This window comes from Gopherus flavomarginatus, chromosome 17, assembly GCF_025201925.1.
Source record: "Gopherus flavomarginatus isolate rGopFla2 chromosome 17, rGopFla2.mat.asm, whole genome shotgun sequence".
NCBI lineage: Eukaryota > Metazoa > Chordata > Testudines > Testudinidae > Gopherus > Gopherus flavomarginatus.
The window spans coordinates 17,665,059-17,686,819 of record NC_066633.1 but is presented as its reverse complement, the minus strand read 5'-3'; the positions used below and the strand labels follow the sequence as shown (position 1 = coordinate 17,686,819).

Here is a 21,761-nt window from a genome sequence, read left to right as displayed (position 1 = left end):
AGCCAGAAGGCTGCGCAGCTCTTCGTGTTGTGATTTTCTTAGAAACGATTGAGGAAGAATTCAGAGTCCATCACATGCTGAGAGCTTCTCAGTGCAACCTGCCATTTCCTCGATTTGCAAGCCCACTTCAGCACTCATGAGGAAAACACACCACAGATCGGTCCCTTATGATCACACCCAGCCTTCTCCTCTGATTCTTTTTGCAGAATTTCACAATGGCCAGGTGCTTATGGCTCTCACTGCTAGCAATACCTGCTCTTCTACCATCTTTGATATGGAGCTTTGTGCAGAGAAACTGAAGACCTTTGGAATTGAGGTTAGCTCCTCACCAGGAACCTGCTACTGGATGGGTTACCGGGGAGATGGGTATTTTTATGCCAGTGTCACTTGCACTTGTTACAAGAAATCAGGGTCTACTTCATATCTGTTACTCTGAAGTATAGAGGGCTATAGGAGGAGGGTTATCTCTTATACCTGTGCAATTCTACTGACATCAGTTGTCTTTCGTGTGCATCACAAGTCGAAATCTAAATTATTCCGTGATCTAAGTGCAGCATCATTGAGGGTAGCAAGGTGTTGCACTCCTCTACCCCGTTTGACTGTCTGTATCGTTGCCCTGCAGTCACATTGGCTTAGTCCAATCATCACAAATTATTGCCTTCAGAGAGGTTGGGTGTGTATAAATTTTAGCTGTGTCTGAGAAAGTGATATTACGAAGTACAATGATAGTGCTTTGAAATCCTCTGGTGATAAGTGCTCTGTATAACTCAGGGCTTGTCTACACGCGGAGTTGACTCCGTTGAACTGGTGTGATTTTAAACCAGTACATGTAAACAAGCCCTGCAGCTCATAACAATCAATTTGCAGACACCTAGAAGATAATAAGGTGATAGGTACCAGTCAGCACAGATTTGTAAAGAACAAATCATGTCAAACCAATCAAATAGCTTTCTTTGCAGGGTATCAGTCTTGTGGATGGTGGGGAAATGGTGAATGTGGTATATCTTGACTTTAGTAAGGCTTTTGTTACTGTCTTGCACAGTCTTTTCATAAACAAATTAGGGAAATACAACCTAGATGGAGCTACTATAAGGTGGATGCATAACTGGTTGGAAAACCATTCCCAGAGAGTAGTTATCAGTGGTTCACAGTCAAACTGGAAGGGCATAATGAGTAGGGTCCCACAGGGATCAGTTCTGGGTCTGGTTCTGTTCAATATTTAGCCAATGGCATCGAGAGTACACTTATACATTTTGCGGATGATATCAAGCTGGGAGGGGTTGCAAGTGCTTTAGAGTGTAGGATTAAAATTCAAAATGATCTGGACAAACTGGAGAAATGGTCTGAAGTCAACAGGATGAAATTCCATAAGGACAAATCCCAAGTACTTCACTTAGGAAGGAAGAGTCGGTTGCACACATACAAAATGGGAAATGACTGCCTAGGAAGGAGCACTGCGGAAAGGGATCTGGGGGTCATAGTGAATCGCAAGCTAAATATGAGTTAACAGTGTAACACTATTGCAAAAAAAAGCAAACATCATTCTGGGATGTATTAATAGGAGTGTTGTAAGCAAGACACAAGAAGTAATTCTTCCGTTCTACTCTGCTCTGATTAGGCCTCAGCTGGAGTATTGTGCCCAGTTCTGGGTGCCACTTTTCAGGAAGGACGTGGACAAACTGGAGAAAGTCCAGAGAAGACCAACAAAAATGAGTAAAGGTCTAGAAAACATGACCTATGAAGGAAGATTGAAAAAAAATGGGTTTGTTTAGTGGAAAAGAGACGACAGAGAGGGGACAGGATAACAGTTTTCAAATTCATAAAAGGTTGTTACAAGGACAAGGGAGAAAAAAATGTTCTCCTTAACCTCTGAGGCTAGGACAAGCAGCCATGGGATTAAGTTGCAGCAAGGGAGGTTTAGATTGGACATTAGGAAAAACTTCCTAAGTGGCAGAATTGTTAAGCACTGGAATAAATTGCATAGGAAAGCTGTGGAATTTCCATCATTGGAGATTTTTAAGAGCAGGTTAGACAAACACCTGTTAGGGATGGTCTAAATAATGCTTAGTCATAGAATCTCAGGGTTGGAAGGGACCTCAGGAGGTATCTAATCCAACCCCCTGCTCAAAGCAGGACCAATCCCCAGACAGATTTTTGCCCCAGATCTCTAAGTGGCTTCCTCAAGGATTGAGCTCACGGCCCTGGATTTAGCAGGCTAATGCTCAAACCACTCAGCTATCCCTGCCATGAGTACAGGGATTGGACTAGATGACCACTCGAGGTCCCTTCCAGTCCTATGATTCTATGATTCTCCAGTCTTTCACTAAAGCCTGGTCTACACTGGGGAATGGGGGGATCGATCTAAGATACGCAACTTCAGCTACGAGAATAGCATAGCTGAAGTCGACGTATCTTAGATCGACTCTAGATTGATTTACTTCGCGTCCTCACGGAGCGGGATCGACTCCTCCGTCAACTCCGTTTCTGCCTCTCGCCCTGGTGGAGTTCCAGAGTCAATGGGGAGCACAGTCGGGGATCGATGTAGACGAGGCGCGATGCATCGATCACTGATAGATTGATCACTACCTTCCGAATCAGCGGATAGTGTAGACATAGCCTAAAAGACCTGATCTTAGCACTAAAAGAGCCAAGCTTGCTCCTACTGAAGTCAATGGTCAAACTCCCAGTGGCTCAAATGGAGCAAGTATGGGCCTGTTGCTGGTGGAGAGAGAGACTTGAGTAATATGCTTGTCAAGGTCAGTGAGCAATTAGACAAACCATTCATTGCGCTGAAGACAGAAAGGGATGCAGCAGAGCTGGAGGTATCTGTGATGGACACAGCATTGCAAACTCTCACCTTTAAATATGATCTTGGTCTGACATGAGCTCCCATAATGGATCTGTCATAAACAGATAGTTAAGGGTTAATGTCTCTCTTACCTGTAAAGGGTTAACAAACAGGGAACCAAACACCTGACCAGGGGACCAATCAGGAGACAAGATACTTTCAAATCTCGGTGGAGGGAAGCCTTTGTTTGTGTTTTTGGGTTTGGCTTTGTTCTCTCTGGGATCTGAGAGGGACCGAACGTACTACAGGCTCTAATTTTCTATTCAAGTAGTAAGTGCAAATAGAAAGGCAGTTTAGTCTTTTTAATTGGTTTTCTTTATTTGCAAATGTGTATCTGGCTGGTAGAGTTCTAATGTGTATTTGGCTGGAAGTATTTTAAATTGTATTTCTGCTGGAGGAGGCTTTTTCTCCAGTTTCTATAAACTGACAGACCCTGTAACTTTTACTATCTAAATTACAGAGATAACTTTTACCTTTTTCTTTCTTTTTTTATTAAAAGTTTTGTTTTTAAGACCTGTCTAATTTTTTCCCCTTGTTGAGGCTCAAGGGAATTGAGTCTGTACTTAACAGGGAGGGAGAAGGGTGGAATCCCTTTGTTTTAGATTCACAGAGCTTGAATCTGTATCTCTCTCCAAGAGCCCAGGGAGGGAACACCTAGAGGGGAGGAGAAGGGGAGGGAAATGGTTTATTCCCCTGTGTTGTAAGACTCAAGGAATTTGGGTCTTGGGGTCCCCAGGGAAGGTTTTGGGGGGACCTGAGTGTATCAGGCACTGGAATTCCTGAGTGGTGGCAGCTTATCAGATCTAAGCAGGTAATTAAACTTAGAGGAATTCATGCTAGTACCCCAACTTTTGGACTCTAAGGTTCAGATTGGGGAAAAATAGTGTGACAGGATCCTTTTGCAGTTTCATATCAGTACAGTGATTTTGCCTCAGGAAGAGTTTCACTGCTTTCAGGGCAAGTTGAGCTGACTGCATGAGCAGGGCAATCACACACACACACACACACACACACACACACACACACACACACACACACACACACACACACACACACACACACACACACACACACACACACACACACACACACACACACACACACACACACACACACACACACACACACACACACACACACACACACACACACACACACACGTTAAATGGGTGCAACCCCTTTTGTGGACTCTTATTTCAGATTATGAGGGGCTTATTTCAGTTTTGCTTAAACCTGTTCCTGACTGACTTCAGCTAAACTGAAATAAGTTTGATTTAAACCAATATAAGAATGTTCAGACAGCCTTTTGCACCGGTTTAACTAAATCAGTTTAAGATCCCATCAGTTAAATTTCTGCAGCTGCTGCAACTCTGCAGGTAGCTGTATCCTTAGTTATACAGAAAGCATGAGAAGCTCAAAGCACTTTACAAAGGTTGGTGGTATCATTTACAAATGGAGAAACTGAGGCACAAATAGGTTTTTTTTGTTTGTTTGTTTGTTTGTTTTTTTGGGGCAGGGCAGATTTTTATCTCTGTTATGCCAGTATAAATGAGATCAGAATTTGGGCCAATGTTCCTTGTTTGGAGGCAAAGTCTGGGACGCAGAACAATCCTATTGAATCTCCAATCTCAATCTAATCACATGAAATACTGGCCTGGCTCTTGGCTATTGCCGTTCAACTCTCCTTCTGATTGTTCTTAGACATCTGCATGAAAAAGTGAGTGGGATTTGTTTGTTTTTGATTTCTGAACAGATGACAAAGGATCAGTGGAGGAATTTAATTCAAAACGCCATTCTGGAACCTGAAGTAAGAAGATACATGTTTTACAACTCCAGAGCTTTTGGGATAGCCATTGCTGTGGTAAGGATCATGGCCTCTCATTGAGGTTAATTGGTATGTGCCATTACTGATGTACAACGAAAATTGCCTTGGGGATTTTCACAGGAGCCTAAGGGAATTAGGTGCCATTTCAGTGGGAGTTTGGAGAAGGGATTGAATTTTCAAAGGCACAAATGAGAGTTAAGCCTCCAACCCCTATTGACTTTCAGTGGGAGTTGAGCACCTAACTCACCGAGGCCTCGTTGAAAATCTCATCTTGCAGAGACTGCTATATAATGAGGCAGGTATGAACACTGCCAACTTTTCAGGAGTCCCACCACAGGCTGTCAATTGGCAAAGCTTTCGCTGTGGTGGCTTTAATGGGGAGGGAACTCAATTACCGGAAGCATCTGCCTCAGCCCATCCTTCTCAGCTCTCAAACATCATCTGAAAACACTCTGTACCTCATTCTCATGTACCCTGAGCTCTTCTCACTTCTCTGCCAGGGCCAAGGAGTCTTAAAATGGGACTAAATTATATTTTCACCATCGTTCAGGCCCTTTTTAATGAACACATGAATAGTTAGAGGTATTTTTTAATGTCAGCCATTGTATTTTCGCTAATGCTGCAGTGTTTAGATTTTTAATTAATTTTTCTGTTTGGTATTATTGATCTAATCTGTCTAATTTATCTATGTATCCCATATAACATTGTACCACGCTGTATCCTATCTACCTTTTAGTCCATCTCTAATCTATATGTCCCATCAGGCAATGTCCTGTCTTAAGATACTACTCCAAGGTATCCCCAAATGAATACGACTCTGGTCTGCCTTCATTAGTCCCAAGAATGGTCCCTTGAGGCAGGTGCCACTGTACATCATTTTTGCATTATTGTATTTTAACTGTCTTGGCAGTACCCTTCATGATTTGGTGTGGGAACTTTATAAACACAGTGACTATAATAAGTATTATTATCAATGCAGCTGGGGGAATCCGTTTCTTACTAAAAATGGAGGAACTTGGTTGAAATCCTAAGTATGAAACATCATCAAGAATTCATCTGCTGTCTTTGAGGATCAGGAGCTCATTCAATCTCAACTCTCATTCTACACCTCTCTCCTCCTGGTTCTTATTAGAAGGACCTTTTGTCCATTAACCCTCAGAAAATCCCTGGTAGTTTATCTAATTTATGAGACGGGAACTTTCTTGTTCTCTTGACCTTTCTTCTGCTTTCACTATTTTTGTGAGTATTGTTTTCTGAGTCTCTCTGGGTCTTTTCAGATTTTCTACATCTCAATCTGGGCAAATATTTACTCCACCATACAGCTGTATTCCTTTGGGTGCCGCTGGGACATCAGCATTCTGGTGACGGTGGCTGCCATAGTACTCACTATAGTTGTTATATTGATTATTGACCAACATCAAAGGAAGGTAAGGAGAAATTTTTCAGGTGTTCAATTATGTATTTCTTTCCAAGCCAACAGTTGGGGAACAAGGTAATTGTCTAGAAGCATTTGACAAGCATAATTGCCAAGAAGGGACAACATATTTCAGAATGGGCACAGTATAATTAGAATAACCAATGGGGTGCAAGATAAAGTTAGGCCGCATATCAGAAAAAATAAAAGTCCAAGGGCTTGATCTATAGCCCACTGAAGTCAATGAGAGTCTTTACATTGACTATGATGGACTTTGGATCAAGCTGCGAATGATGAAAGCTATAGACTTAATCTTCCAAAGGAAATGGAAGCTCCATTGTCTGAGATATTGAAACCTAGACTGGAAGATATACAGGAGTGTCTGAGATAATCCTGAACTGACTGGTGGAGGAAGGAACAGGTACAACGATCTTACAAGTCATTTCCCTCTCCAACTTCTGGGATTATATCACATTTTATGGTGAGAACTCTGGTTGAATAGACTTGGTATGTAAACTTGCTTCAATGGCAGCAGAGTTAGGCCAGAGCTGAACACCTCTGAAAAGACTACCTGAAATGGATAGTTTCTCTCTTTGCTTTGTTTTCAGGGACTTAGGACTTTGGGACCATCAGAGTCACTGACTCTTTAAAATTCCAGGTTGCAGGCTGGCCTGGAAAGTCACCATGGGACATGCTAACATCGTCTCTGTTATTTAACAGATACATGTAAATACTGATGTGAGGCTGGCAGCTGCCAATGAAGTCTTCATGAAGCACAACTTACTTCTGGGGGTTGCAGATGCCATGGACAGACACCAGAACGTTCTGCAGGTATCCTTTCTGGGTGAGACAATTTCCCCTCATTGCTGGTGCCTGCAGATATGGAGGTATTTATCATCAGTCTTCTCATCAAAGAGGCTCTCAAGAGTTTTTTTTCATATCTGGGGCCTGACCCACTGAAGATAATGAGTCCAACTGAGTTCAGTGGGCTTCTTCATGATTTATTGAGTGCCAGCAGTGTGCTCAGGGCTGTAAAATGTAAAGGAACATGTGGTCCCTGCCCCTAGCGCTTGCATTCTATGCTGCGAAGACAAACTCATTAAGGCACCTAATACACCATTTTCACAAGTGCCTCCTGACTCTGCGTGCCCTACTTAGACACTTTAAAGGGGCCTGATTTTAAGAGGATGAGTGCTCAGTGCTTTCAGAAAATTGGACCTCTTTAAGACGTCTCAAATTGCCCTCCTGCCCCCAACATAGAGGGACACCAAATTAGTAGGTACTTCTAAAAATTTAGGCCCAGAGGACCAAACGAAAGTGAGTCTCAGACCCTACTTTTTAAAGAGAACTTTTGTGGATTATCGCACAAGAGCTTGGAAGACGTGTAGTTGAAGAGGGGGTTGAAGAAGGGGGCAAGAAAACAAAGTCTGCCCCCCCCCCAAGCATAGGAGGCAGCATGAGAGAAGGCATAATGATTAGAAATGGAGAGGAAACCAAGAGCTGAGAGGGGAGTAGGAAGAAATTAGGAGAGATGGAAGCAGGAGGGGAGTTATGCAAAGTCTTGAAGGTGAGGGTGACACACTTGAGAACTTGAACTAGATGTTTGGACAAACATGGCTACACCCCTAACTAATCAAGATGGCTAATGGACTAGGCTCTGGGCTCTATGCATGTGTGCTGGGCTTGTCAGAGAGCAGAACTAGGCCCAAGGATGTATATTTTTAGCTGTCTTACTCCAGTGTTTGACTATATCTTTTCTCAGCTTTCATATTGCTTTGGAATTCCGTTGATCATGCAAAGCAAGACTGTAGATGTGTACCCCCCGCAATCCCCAACATTGGTGGAGCACACCATTCTTCCCTCCTTAGGGACTCCATGGCCACCACCCACAAGGATCAGTGGGTCCTGGTTTCTTAGTGAGTGATGCCTCTATCTAGTGGCTGGGAGCACGAAACCAGCAACTTCTAGGTTATTAGGTCACAAGTACAGAAAATCAAGGACTACATAAAAATAAAGCACAGTCTATTCCCTGGACCAGACAGAAGTTATTTAAAAGAAGGGGAGAGGAACAGGTGAAGGTCTCAGAGAAAATAAACAAATAAGGCCCCAGCCCTCCCAGAACAACCACTAAACCCCCCATACAAGAAATATCCCCACCATAGTCTCCCCACAGACCTGACCAGGGCAGTGGGGCTGGAGCTCAGGTTGTAGGGCTGGTATCCCTGTCTATGCATCCAACCACTCTCCTGTCCAGCTGGATAGCAACCTAGGCAGTAATGAGACCTGGCTAACCCCTGGATCCCAGTGCAGGGGGGCCCACGGGCACCACTGGTTTTTCAGCCCCCATGGATGTAGCTTTTTGGGGCTCAAACTCGCCATTGTGGAGGGGAGACTCTGGTTTGGCCTCCAGCCATCTGACCGGGTCAGTCAAAAAGGCTTTCTCTCCTGCGACTGTGGAGAGCAACAACCAGCCTCCTTCCCCTCTGGGTCTCCTTCCTTGGTCACTTGACCCCTCTGAATGAGCTTCACAGGGATCACCCCAGCATGCCAGTCAAGTTCCTAAGTGTGTCCCTCCAGCACAAGCAGATAGGCCCTTCCAATCTTTGTCTATGGGAGCTATGTCTTGTCTCCGAAGTCCCCAAACTGGCAGGCAGTGGGTAGAGATAGATACGTTGCTAGCTCAAAAGATGTAGCATTAAGGAATTGTATTGGTGTCTGTCCTGTAAGATGCTCCTTCCTTAACATTCCTCACCATCATCAGCTTTGCTTTGTCCATTTCAACCTGGAGCAGTGTCTTCACTCCTTAGCAGGCTATATTACAGAACAGAAGAGAAACCACCAGGTAAACGATGCTTGGAGCAATCCGAGTTGACTGTGCTACACACAACCTCTAGGATTCGGAAGAAATGAGGGGTATAGTGCCTGGGCCAGGTTCCCAAGTATACGCTGGTTGTCTTACCCCACTCTAGTAACACAAAACAGCCAGAAACGTGGCTTCACCAGCCAGCTGAGCTGGGTTTGTGGCTGCTTTGCATCACTGGAACAGCACAAAGCGTGGTGGCGAATTGAGCTCTGTGTGGTGATTTGGAAGTGAATCTAATACAAATAAAAAGGATCGTCTATTTGAATTTCCTTGTGATCAGGCCCCGTTGTAAATTTCTTCCTCTAGGGCCAGGTGTTTAGACATGCGTGTCACAAATCAATTGTATGCATACGTATCCAGTTCACATGTGCAATTGGGCCTGCTCATTTCTAAAAATCTGGCCCTTGATAATGAAACGTAAAAATGTACTGAAAGAAAATGAACAAAAATCAGAGCCAGATTTTGATACCCTCACTCACTTTGAATAGTACCTAACTTCCTGAGCCCTGTGACTGAAATCAGTGGGACAGCTCAAGGAGTAAGAGATGACTCTGTTTGACTAAGGTTATAAAATCTAATCCCTTCAAACGCTGCTCTAGCTCTTTTCCTCTAGGACAGGGATCGGCAACCTTTCAGAAGCACTGTGCCGAGTCTTCATTTATTCACTCTAATTTAAGGTTTCGCGTGCCGGTAATATATTTTAACGTTTTTAGAAGATCTCTTTCTATAAGTCTATAATATATAACTAAACTATTGTTGTATGCAAAGTAACTAAGGTTTTTAAAGTGTTTAAGAAGCTTCATTTAAAATTAAATTAAAATGCAGATCTTATCTGTTTAATGTGATCCTTGCCTTTCTTTTCCTTGCTGAGTTTTCCAATGTCTGGCATGTATTTGGATACTTTAAGCTGCACACAGGCTTCTGAGTGATCAGTTGTTAACCAGCTCCAAGAGGGACAGAGGACAGATTTCATGTGTGAAAATACCTGTTCACACAGGTATATGGATCCAAATGCTGAAAGCATTGCAAACGCAATTTTCTTCAAACAGTTACATTTCACTGGCAGGGATGTCCAGCAGGTCAGAAGAGAGGCCCCGTGATCTCTCTCGGTTGCTTCAAGTGCACTTTGCAGATCTCCAAACTTTGATGCCCACAATTCTGAGCTTTTTAACTGAATGAGCTGCATTTTGAAATCTTCAACACCCATCCACTGAAACACAAACAAATCCAAGTTGCTTTCATTGAACGTTTCAGGTTTAATTAGAAAAGAAAGCATTGGGTCAAATAGCTGGAAATCTGTCAGAAAATTCTCATTCCAATTCTTTCATGTACATTCTAAACTCAATGTCAAACGCAGTGCGCTGTTCCACGTGGCGTGATGGCGATGTAAGCAGCAAATCAGGACTTAAAAATATCCCAGCACAGTGGCACTGGAACAATTTTTAAGGTAGGGGTGCTGAGCTGCGCCACCTCTTGCCCCAGTCTGTACCCCTCACTGCCCCAGGCTGGGGTCAGTGGACCCCAGCCTGGGGCAGCTGCAGAGCCCTGGGTCGGCAGCCGGGACCCCAGGCTGGCAGTAGAGCCCTCCGGATCAGTGGCCAGGACCCGGGCAGGGTAAGTGCCACTGAAAATCAGCTTGTGTGCCGCCTTTGGCATGTGTGCCATAGGTTACCTACCCCTGCCCTAGGATGTGCATGAATATGTAAATTCCACACTGTAGTGTCATTGCTGGTTATGCGCCTAAGTCCCGGTGTGCATTTCAAATCCCCACTCCTGTAATCCTCTGAAATCTGAAGTCCCACTAGAGAAGTGATGGATGCAGCAATGAGCAGAATGCGACATGCAAACTGAACAGCCTAACAAGCATCACACATTCCAGACAAAAGCATTATTTTTTACTGCTGACCAATGTGAGTATGACATTCACAATCTGATCAGTAGTCCTGGCAATACGTCGGATTCTGTACAAAACATAGACCTAGTCCCTCCTGCAGGGAGGTTAAATTCTATGCTAGACACGTGGCACATGTTAGATGCACCACCCGATGAAATGCAGTTCAAAGCAGTGTGGGTAGCTCTAACCTATTTTCAGGTTGGGCAGAATTGGATGTTTATTTTTTAAAATAATGTTGACAGGTAATATTGATGTTTATTTTTAAGCACTTTTTCAATGTCTGTTGATTTAAATGTTCAGATTTGCAGAAAATTGTGGGGGTGGGTGCCAGACAATCGAGTAGGCTGGAGTCAGACAATAATTTTTTAAGGACAGTAGGCGTTGAGATACAAAAAGTTAAAGCTTTGATGACTGTTAAAACATTAGCTGTTAACATCGTATGTCAAAACATAGAAAGTAAATATCCTTAAAGCAGACAGTAATTCTCCAGCAGCATTTTTTTGTACTTTGCCTATTAGTAAATTTCTATTAATATTGATGGAAATTGTTTTTCATTGGTGTGTGTGTGTGTGTGTGTGTGTGTGTGCAGTGAAATTGATGTTACTGATGAAAATCGAATCCTGCCAAACGTACATTTTTTTATGCCCTTCTTTCCTGGGTGGATAATTGTTGATAACTGTGCAGCACCAGACCTTATAAATTATCCTTGCCAGCTACTCAGTGAGGAAAGGCAGAAAGACAATGCTGCTCACCTTTGCAGATCCCAAGAGCTCTCCTTGTGTTTTTCAGTCAGCCCTGAGGCACAATCTGGACCAGTTCTGTGTCACTATGGAGACAGTGATCCAGTCGGGTCAGGGAAGAGGAGAGGAGAGTTCATCTGAAGAGTCACCTCTTCTACCCAGTGACAAGAAAAGGACTCTGGCATGCAGTGAACTGCTTCATCTCATTCCAGAGGGAGCTCCAGAGGTAGCTTGGAGGCTAAGCAGCAAACGTTTTCTTTCTGACTTAGCAAGAAAGCTTCAGTGGGATAGGTTTGATTTACTGTACATTTTTATACAGAGCTATTGGGTGAATTTAGTGCTGGTGACAGCCCTGGAAACAGAAGTCCTCTAGCTATCTGTAGAACAGCTACAATATGAGCTGTGGGGAAGCAAGCTTGCCTCCACTCCATCTCTGCCAACTTGGCTCAGCCCTGACTCCCCGGCAGGATGAGGTTGTTCAGTCTCCATGGCCCACTTAGTCCTTGGTCCCTCAGCTGGGTCTGTCAGCTAACAAGAAGTGTGGGGACTGTTCTGTGAGGTTAACACCAACACGCTGAATCATTTCACATCGGCCCCAACATGGCTCTTGGATGGTAATAACGTTCTATCACTGCTGACCTGAGCAGTATTTGAAGCAGTGACCTAGCTATTACTGTGTTCCATTACTGTTCCTTCGAGCCATCTAGTAACCTCACTTATATTGCCATGAAGGACAGAGGACCTGATCCACATTTGCAGTAAGGCAGCGTAAAGGTGTGTCCACTTTAACGCGAGTGTAACTTACACCCTTTACATAGCCAGAATGGCATAAATGTAAACAAGAATCAGGCCCAGATAAACTTAAGCTTCTGAGTGCAGTAGGATCCCCTTGCTTTACGGGGACTTTCCTCAGTATTTCTATTCATCCCATTTTTCATACAAGAAATATAGCTACAAAATGTCTTTGATGGCTTTTGCACTATCCCAGGGGAAGGCAACCTTTCAGAAGTGCTGTGCCGAATCTTCCTTTATTCACTCTGATTTAAGGTTTTGCATGCCAGTCATACATTTTTAGAAGATCTCTTTCTATAAGTCTATACTATATATCTAAATTATTGCTGTATGTAAAGTAAATAAGTTTTTTATAAAATGTTTAAGAAGCTTCATTTAAAATTAAATTAAAATGCAGAGCTCCCCGGACCGGTAGCCAAGACCTGGGCAGTGTGAGTGCCACTGAGAATCAGCTCGTGTGCCGCCTTCGGCACACGTTCCATAGGTTGCCTACCCCTGCACTATCCACTGCTGTAGGAGCATCTGTTTTGGGGCTGGATCAGGAATAGTAAGGAGAAATGCATTAAGAGTTATCATTTAATATCTAATACATCATCGATTGGGGGACAAGATGTCTCCTTGGCAGGAGATATTGGCACCAATATCTAAAAGGTCTTTTTCATCTTTGACTCCTATGATTGTCCCAGACTCTGTCACCATGAATGCTGACCCTAGAACTCTGTCACCCTGGCACTGGGTAGGTACTGATGTGTGGAGAGCCTCTGATGTTGATCTCATTCTTGTTCCAGGTGATGGCCCAGCAGCTGTTGGTGATATTCAGTGGCTATTACATCAGACTCTTGGTTAGTGGTCAGCTCCCGCAGGTCATCATGTTACGGCATGTGGAACACATGAATATCCCCTGCCTTTGCCAGTTCATAGAGACGAATGTGCTTGCCACAGGACACTGTTGGTTCAAGGCCAGGTGATGAGAGGGGCCTGAAAAGAGTTGTTGCAATTAATACTGTTCAAATACAATGGTCCATGGAAGAAGCCAGGATATAGGGAAGACCCGGAGAGAGATACAACTGCATCAGGGATTTGATTTGACCAATGAGAGGACAGTAATGAGGTGGAGGACATGAAATAAATATTCAAAATCCCATTCAGAGACAGTGAAAGAGACAGGCACCTAACTGCCCAACCGCCCTCTTGAACAGGAGCCAAATCTCATGTGAAGAAGTGAATTGTGCTGCTTATGACTTCCTTACTTCTCATCAGGTCTGTTGGCCGTGCGATACAAATAGTTGCATCTAAGTGTGTTTGTAATGAGCTATCAAGTCATGCTGTGGACAGTGCAAGTAAGGATCATGCCTGGACGATGCACAGCATGTAAAGTTCAGATTGCTGAATGCTTAATGCAAGGAACATGGCAAGATCATGGCTTGTTAAGTTTCCTCTTTTATGCCCCACTCATGTTCCTTTCATCATGCATGCATGATCCTTGCATTTTTCCCAGCATGGGGAAATGACCTGGCTATTGTCTTTATTTTCCTGCACAGACATACTCTATTTTCTTTGGCCCTGAAGATCTCTCATGCTTGCTCCACGCCGGCAGAAATTCACAAACTCTTAGCATCCCATTTGTTCTGGACTTTTGTTGGTATTTGTTATTTGCTAGGCATGGACACTGCACTCAGCACTCTATAAAACACAGAAGATGTCATGACCTCTGACCTGGAGAATTGTTAACCAAGGAGCATGATCAGAAATGTCCCCCATACGTTTGACTCTATCAGGAGTTAGGGGTGATGAACAACTTCCAGAAGGTGCTCAGCATCTCACTTTATTAGGCCTCTAAAAGACAGACAACATGAAACACACTACGAAATCTTAAGCAAAATTCTTTATTGAGCATCTTTTCTACAGTTTTGGGACAGTTATTTTTTTGTTTTGTTTTGTTTTTGTTTTTTTTTTGCTATCATTTGTAAATGACATGGAAAAAGGATTAGTTTTAAGCAAAAAAACCCAAGAAGTCCTTGTGGCACCTTAGAGACTAACAAATTTATTTGGGCATAAGCTTTCGTGGGCTAGAACCCACTTCACCAGATGCATGAAGTGAAAAATACAGGAGCAGGTATAAATACATGAAAGAATGGGGGTTGCTTTACCAAATATGAGGTCAGTCTAACGAGATAAATCAATTAACAACAGGACACGGAGGAAAAATAACTTTTGAAGTGGTAGGAGAGTGGCCCATTACAAACAGTTGACAAGAAGGTGTGAGTAACGGTTTGGAGAAATTAGTACTGGGGAAATTAAGTTTAGGTTTTGTAATGACCCAACCACTCCGTCTTTATTCAGGCCTAATCTGATGGTATCCAGTTACAAATTAATTCCAGTTCTGCAGCTTCATGTTGGAGTCGGTTTTTGAAGTTTTTTTGTTGAAGAATTGCCACTTTGAGGTCTTTTATTGAGTGACCAGAGAGACTGAAGTGTTCTCCTACTGGTTTTTGAATATTATGATTCCTGGCTTGTTACCATGTTATTTAATAAATGGGAAGTGAATGAAGTGCTTAAATTATACAAGTAATTGTGTCCTGGAGTAATAACCATGAACAGGCAATCAACACCCAGGTCAGACATGGCTCATGCTTTCCATATGAATCCATCTGACAACTCCAGACCGTATCATCTGGTTTCAGCAGATAAACTTAAGGCTATAGTTCCATGGAGGAGCTGATCCAGAACAAATGGCAGTAGGGATTTACATGACCTCGCGACCACGACAGGCTGTATCTGTAAGATTGTAGTAGTTGCCTTAGGCACACAGATGTCCTAGTGATGATCAGGGTACATGGGGCTAGAGAGACAGTTGTAATGATGTGCTCCTGCCCGGTAATTTCTAACTATGAAGTCCCCTGAATATCTTATTTCTGTTGATGAAACACATTCATTTGCAATTTGCCTCTCCATGGAGACATCTAAAGATATCGTTTAAACCAAGCTCCATCTATTACATAGGAACTGCTAGACCACCTCAGACTAGCATGATCCAACTCAGTATCTCATCACCAGCAAGTGGGACCTACCAGACGTTTTTGATGAAGGGGCAAAAAAATCCATAGGGAACAATTAAAAAGTAACCTGCTTCCAGGAGAAATTCCGTCCTTACTCTCCTCATTGCCGTATGCCCTGAAATGTGCAGTTTGTGTCCCCTACAACTTTTTGTGAAGTCTGGAGGTTCGTGCTATCCATGTAAGTGTCCAATCCTCCTCCTTTTTTTTGTTTGTTTTTGTTTTTTTTTTTGAAGCCTTTCTTTCTACAGAGAAATCCTGGCTCCGCTGAAGTTTTTAACAATGACTTCAGTGAGCATTTCACCCCTGGCCTCAATAGTTTCTCGTGGCGGGATGTTCTGCATTGTTCTGAGCAGATCTTTGTCATGAAACTCTTGCAACAGACCAGCTTATGGTAACAAAATAGAAAGTGTTACCCCTGGTTGTCTTGACAGGGCACTAGGCTGGGAGTCAGGATATTTTGGTGCTAATACTTAGGCAGGTCACTTCCTCTCTCTATACCTGTCCCAGGGTGGCTGGCCCTTATAAAGGAAGCAGGTTCAGGCCATAAGTGGCGCTCCCAATTTGGCTGATTACGAGCATGAGGCGGCACCAGAGGGAGGGTCAGAGAGGTAGGAGGTCCTTGAAGTGAAGTGTAAGAGGTTCCTGGGGCAGTGGGTGGTTAAAAAGCAGCAGAGGGGTTTTTGGCTGACCTCCCCAAGCTGAAGAAGGCTGAAGGCAATGGGGCAGCATAGGGACTTTCCTGCTGACTTTGAAGCCAGTGGGTTGAAGCTGTAGGGCTGAAGCCAGGGGAGCAGTGGAAGGGCTTCCTTGCCAGCCTGTCTGAGATGAGAGGTTAACAGAACTGGGGAGTGATGCTGTTCCCCTGGTGAGGATGATGTCCCAGCAGAGAGGCTAGTGGTGAGGGTGGGGTTCCTTTTGGGAAGAAAAGGGGCTGCACTCCTGCTGGAAGGCCGTCCTAGCAGAAGGACAGGAGAGGACAGGTGAAGAGCGCAGATGTGGTGGATGATGCCGGGATGTGGCATGTGCTATTCCGGTGAGCTAGATGTGATGGGATTTTAAAGACTATTTCTCTAGAGTGGGGCATGAGGGATTGATAAGTGGACTATGTTCTGGGACGTTTGTTAAGGATTATTTGCACTATGTTTTTGTGATAAAGGGCTCCCCTCTCCCGGCAAGAGAGCCTGTCATGGAGCATTTCCGAGAGGGGAATTGGGATGTAGCCCTGATGCTGGAGCTCCTGGGTGCCAGGGGGCACCCAAGGATGAGGGGGAATCATTCACAGTATTGCTGAATCTCTTCCCGCTCTCCCCCCATCCGTCTTCTCTGTATAGGCTGTAAGCAATTCAGGAGCACAGGCTACCTCTTACCACGTTTGCACACATTGTAAGACACCATAGGGCCGTAATCTGGGCTGGGGCTTCCACGGCAACCGTAATACAACTAATAAATAATTCACTGTATACTCCAAAGGAATAAATGCTCGCAAATGAAACACCACCAAAAGGCCATAAATGTACAGAATGCCTGCTTTCATTCTGATTTTAGTCTTTATTGCTGGTTGAATTGAGGGTTTGTAGCACAGGAAGGATTCAGACTTATTCATCTCCACACAAAAGAGTTTGTGAATCTGTCGTCATTGCTCACTGTGACAATACAGGGAGAACTTGCCAGAGGAAAGGAAATCAGATCACCGAGGGCCAGATCCATCCACCCATGCAAGGGTGGTGTCTTCCCTCTATGGGCCAAATTCTGCTCTTACTCCAGTGTAGATCCAGAGTAACTTCATTGAAATCAATGGAGTTTCTCAGCTTCATAACCGTTTTAGAGATGATATTTAGCCCTAAAGGCCAGATTCTGTTCTCTGTTATACCAGTGTAAGTTCAAAGCTACTCTGGTCCAAATCCTCAGCTGGTGCAAATCAGCATAGCTCCAGTCAATGGAGCAGTAATAATTTATACCAGCTGAGGATCTGACTCTATTGACTTCAGTGAAGTTACTCTGAAGTTACCCCAGTATACATGAGACCAGAATTTGGCCCTATGTACCTATTGAAGACGACTTTGGTTTGTTATTAGACTGAGACGGGTACAGCGCCTGGAGTGAGTTTTGCAGGCAGCAGTTCTAGCAGGTGCTGAGTGTCGGACTTAATTTGTCTTTCACCCTGGGAAATCCTTGTGGCAAGGGGTTAATAAAGACAATTCATATTGTTATACAAATCTATAGAGAACAAATGCAAGATGGATTTACTGGTGAACACACATTTGGGAGCACCGGGGAACAGGAGCCCCAGCAGACCAAGATCTTCGTAGAGCCACTGAGAAAGAAGATCTAGGGCTTCCAAGGAGGGCCCTGAGGCCATCTACCCTCAGGATCCGCAGGGCTGTTCAGGGCCGAGCACCTTGTCCCTAGTGACTGTGTCCGTCACCCAAGGGGTAGCTTCTGCTATCACTGTGTTTACATCTGAAAACACAAGCACAACAGAGGAAAGAGGAGGAATCAGTAATGTTAGCTGGGGGGGTTAACAGGCTTGTCATCATCTGGACAAAGCTTCAACATCAGCTTGCCAGGAGGTTCCAAACCTTACAGCAGAAGATTGTAACACAGAACAGGGTAAATCTGAGGCTATGTCTATGCTTCAGTATGGACGCGACGGTGCCGGGAGAGGTACTCTCGTTGCTGTGGTTAATTTACCTCCCCAGGAGGTGGCAGCTAGGTCCACGCAAGAATTCTTCTATCGAACTAGCGCTGTCTACACAGGGCCTTAGGTCGGCTGAACTCTGAGGGGTGTGGATATTTCACACGCCTGAGCGACGTAGCTGTGTGGATCTAATTTTCTAGTGAAAACTAGCCCTGAGAAAATTAGGCCAGATTTACATCAGAAAATGTTTTCAGTCTTAAATAGCTCTACCAGCGAAGCTTCCTACCATCAGCAAAACGGGTTCCTGTTGGAATCGTTCAGAGTGGTTCAGTGAGTGAAATAAGCAGCTCCATTGATTCCAGCAGAACTCCACTGATTTACACCAGCTGAAGATGTCTATTATCTTAAAGAGGAAGTTTAAATACCACTGCCAAGGCAACTTATCTGACACCTGTTAAACTGCGATTCCAATTCTGGGCCTCTCTGCAGCCCCACCCCACCTGGCTTTTAATAAGTCTGTTTAAAACTTTTTATTTTTCAGCCACAAACAGCGATGTGGACATAGCTCGCGGGGTGGGGCATAGGCTTCCTGGCCACGCCTCCTGCTGCTGCATATGGCAATAGAGGTTGATACTGACAAGATCTGAGCTCACTTACATAGAGCAAATCAGGACAAACTCACTGAGTTCTACTGTAAAATTGGTGTAAGTGAGAGGAGAATCAGGCTCATTACCTTGACCATGTAAACCCATCACTCACTGCCTCCCTTACAGCTTGAGCAAATGATTTGGAGCCCATCTATGGAACTCACTTCTTGTGCCTTGGTCTCATCAATCTACTGTCCAATTGCTGCCACATTTTAAAATTTAATCTAAGACCCCTGGGTAGGGGTTAGGACAGCAATTCAGTTCGCCTTATCTTACTGGAAAGTGGTGCACACTGGGTATATGCTACAGCAATTTAACAGGAATAAAAGTGCAAGTCTGTCAAGTGAAAGCCATATTTTGCATCTCCAAGAGCTTATCCGAAAGGAGGGAGTGTCCCAGCTGATTCAGTGGCTAGTAGCAAGGTATTCAATTTCAGGCAGCTGGGAGAGCCGCAGGCCTCCTGGGTCTTGTATGAGCCATCTGCAAAGTCATACTGACTTCTGTGTTTGAAATAACTTCCTCTAACTGATGCAACAAGCAGGTGCGGGGTGGGGCTGAATTTGGTAATGAAAATCAGAGCTCTGCTTGCCACTGACCCTGGTGTGTGATACAGGGCTGCCCGTGGAGGGCAGAAGGGGGGAAAGTGGGGCAATTTGCCCCGGGCCCCGGAAAGGCCCCCTCAAGAATATAGTATTCTATCGTATTGCAACTCTTATTTTAATGGAAGGAGCCCCCGAAATTGCTTTGCCCCAGGCCCCCTGAATCCTCTAGGTGGCCCTGATGTGATAAGGCATTTTGGGGTCAAACGGGAAGCCCCCTATATCTGGGACCTTGAGGGTGCTAGGTGCTTACGCAGCATATGCCCAGCCATCCCTATGACTGTATGTGGGTCAGTTCAAGTAAATTTATACAGGGATTTTTTTTAATGGTGCCTCCTATTGGGCAAATAGACAAGTTTTGAAAAGACTTTAGCTAATTAAAAACAAAGCCATGTCTGTAAGAAAATGTGGGGGTGGGATATTGCCCATCCGTAATAATTTGCAGCCCACCCAACCTTACATTCCTAGCTACAGCACTGCCATGCAGCAGGTTTGTAGCAGAGCAAAGAAGAGAACCTAATTCGCCTGAGTCCCAGCCTGCTGCATCACACCACCTTTCTAATCTAGCGTGCTTGTTGTCCCCCACTACAGCAATCTTCATGACAGCTCCAGCAAGTCCTTTACTTACTTTGGTTCTGGCTGAGGTCAGCTGGGTGGCCTGTGGTGGTAAGGGGCTCCTCATCTCTGTGGCCGCACAGGCTCCCAATTTTTGCTGCCACATACCTGCAGGCTGCAGAGAGAAAGGAGACCATTAGTTTGTATACCTCAAGCTAAGGGCAAATATTTGTTGGCCCCTGTGGGGCACCGGGGAAAAGAAGTTGCACAAGGCACCAAGGTGGTAGGGGTGTTCACAGGAGCAAATCACCCCCTCTCTGATCCTGCCTGAGCTAGGGACCCAATGAGTCACCTTTGCAGGCACAGTGGGAGTCAGGGGGGATGTAACAAATGGTTTTGCAATAGAATCAAGTTTCACCATTCAAAGTAAAAGCTTGAGGCAAAGACTTTCCTTCTGTTCTGTGTTTGTACAGCACCTAGCACCATGGAATCCTGGGCACCTAATACAAGTCCATTTCCTGTCAGGGCTGGAGAAAAAGCCCGGAGAGAGCGAGATTCGCACTGATACCACAAGAGATCTCGGCCAAAAAGCACAGAAGTGAAGGTATCTTGCATATATATACCTGCCCCTGGAAATTTCCACTACATGCATCTGACAAAGTGGGTATTCACCCACGAAAGCTCATGCTCCAAAATGTCTGTTAGTCTATATGGTGCCACAGGATTCTTTGCTGCTTTTACAGAAGTGAAGGTAGTTGGTATCCACTGGGCAACATGTCCCCAGCTGCGCACTCCAGTTTTATCCTGCGTAACTCCATTCACTTCCGCAGAATTATTCCAGATTCCCACTGGTGCAAGCCCACAATCAGACCCAGAGCCACTCAGTGGAATTACTCCTGTTTTCCACCCGTGTAAATGAGATCAGAATCAGGCCTAATGATTTTTTTAAATTAATGAGCAAAGTTTTACTTTATTCATTAGCTAGTAACCATCCCACCCTACTTCTTCGCCAGACCCAGCTAGACAAAGCATATGATGTTATTGTGGGAAGGGAAAGTTGTGGAGAGCACCGACTGATCGGACTTTACGTCCCCTTGCAGGGTGACACAGCAGATATCACAAAGCCTCCCTTTTGTCCACAGGTGGGATACCCGACTGTGGAACAGTCCCTCCCCCCACCCCCAACAATGAAGACAACACCCATGTAAGGAAAGACACTGAGCAATGGCCTGGCAGCTCAGACTGCATTTCAAAGAATTCACTCATCATCCTTCCAGTGACAGTCAAGGATACACATGTATTTACAAACCAAACATCCTCCTCTGCTCTACTTTGTCTGAAGAGGTTTCCTTACCGTTGATAATTACTCAGACCATCTCTGCAGCGCTCCAGCCAGGCTGTGATTTCCTGCTGCTCGGGCTCTGGCTCTGCTCATCTCTCGCACTCAGCTGGGCTGTGGTTTTATTTTTTACCACACTATTTCCTCCCTCCCCGGATGTTGCCCCAGTAACATGAGTCATGCGGCTCGAATGTCAGAGGGTGTTGTGTAGATCTGTGCCGTCGTGCCCTCCAGGTAGGGCTGTGAAGAGCAGAGTTCAGATCCTTCCCTGGTCTGGATTTTGGTCTAACCTGCGTTGGTATATTGCCCAGGTCATACAGCAGTTGGTTAGGCATGCGGAACCATTGTAGCTAAATGGAAGCAGCCGTCCCTGCTGTAGCTCTATTGACTTACATGAAGTTACACCATTGATGCATTTGGATCAAGCTGTGGGACTTGCTCCAGATGCCTCAGAGGAATCCAGGAGTTAGCTGTTGCTCAGGCATGATTCTGCCTCCTTAAAAACAGTGTGTGTGTGTGTGTGTGTGTGTGTGTGTGTGTGTGTGTGT

The 21,761-nt window shown here is 44.6% G+C and overlaps 1 protein-coding gene and 1 long non-coding RNA gene across 12 annotated transcripts in view; one reads left to right on the top strand and one right to left on the bottom strand.

Annotated features, from left to right (window-relative positions):
* TMEM268 (transmembrane protein 268) overlaps positions 1-21,180 on the top strand; it is a 29,365-nt gene extending 8,185 nt beyond the window's left edge. For 10 of the 11 annotated variants that reach the window (XM_050926408.1, XM_050926407.1, XM_050926409.1 and 7 more), the window contains 7 exons: positions 207-316; positions 4,602-4,709; positions 5,951-6,100; positions 6,808-6,918; positions 8,849-8,929; positions 11,634-11,810; positions 13,165-15,607. In XM_050926408.1, the coding sequence (XP_050782365.1) occupies positions 207-316; positions 4,602-4,709; positions 5,951-6,100; positions 6,808-6,918; positions 8,849-8,929; positions 11,634-11,810; positions 13,165-13,344 (917 nt within the window). In that variant the 3' untranslated portion in view covers positions 13,345-15,607. Of the gene's footprint in view, positions 1-206; positions 317-4,601; positions 4,710-5,950; positions 6,101-6,807; positions 6,919-8,848; positions 8,930-11,633; positions 11,811-13,164; positions 15,608-20,347; positions 20,479-21,016 lie in introns of those variants that run through there. The other variant, XR_007769986.1, reaches the window with a different exon arrangement.
* Positions 16,964-21,327, bottom strand: LOC127036029 (uncharacterized). Its single transcript, XR_007769987.1, has 3 exons — positions 21,229-21,327; positions 19,948-20,049; positions 16,964-17,895 (listed from the first exon to the last, which is right to left on the bottom strand). It is a non-coding gene; the product is annotated as an uncharacterized LOC127036029 (long non-coding RNA).
* Positions 21,328-21,761: the final 434 nt, after the last annotated feature.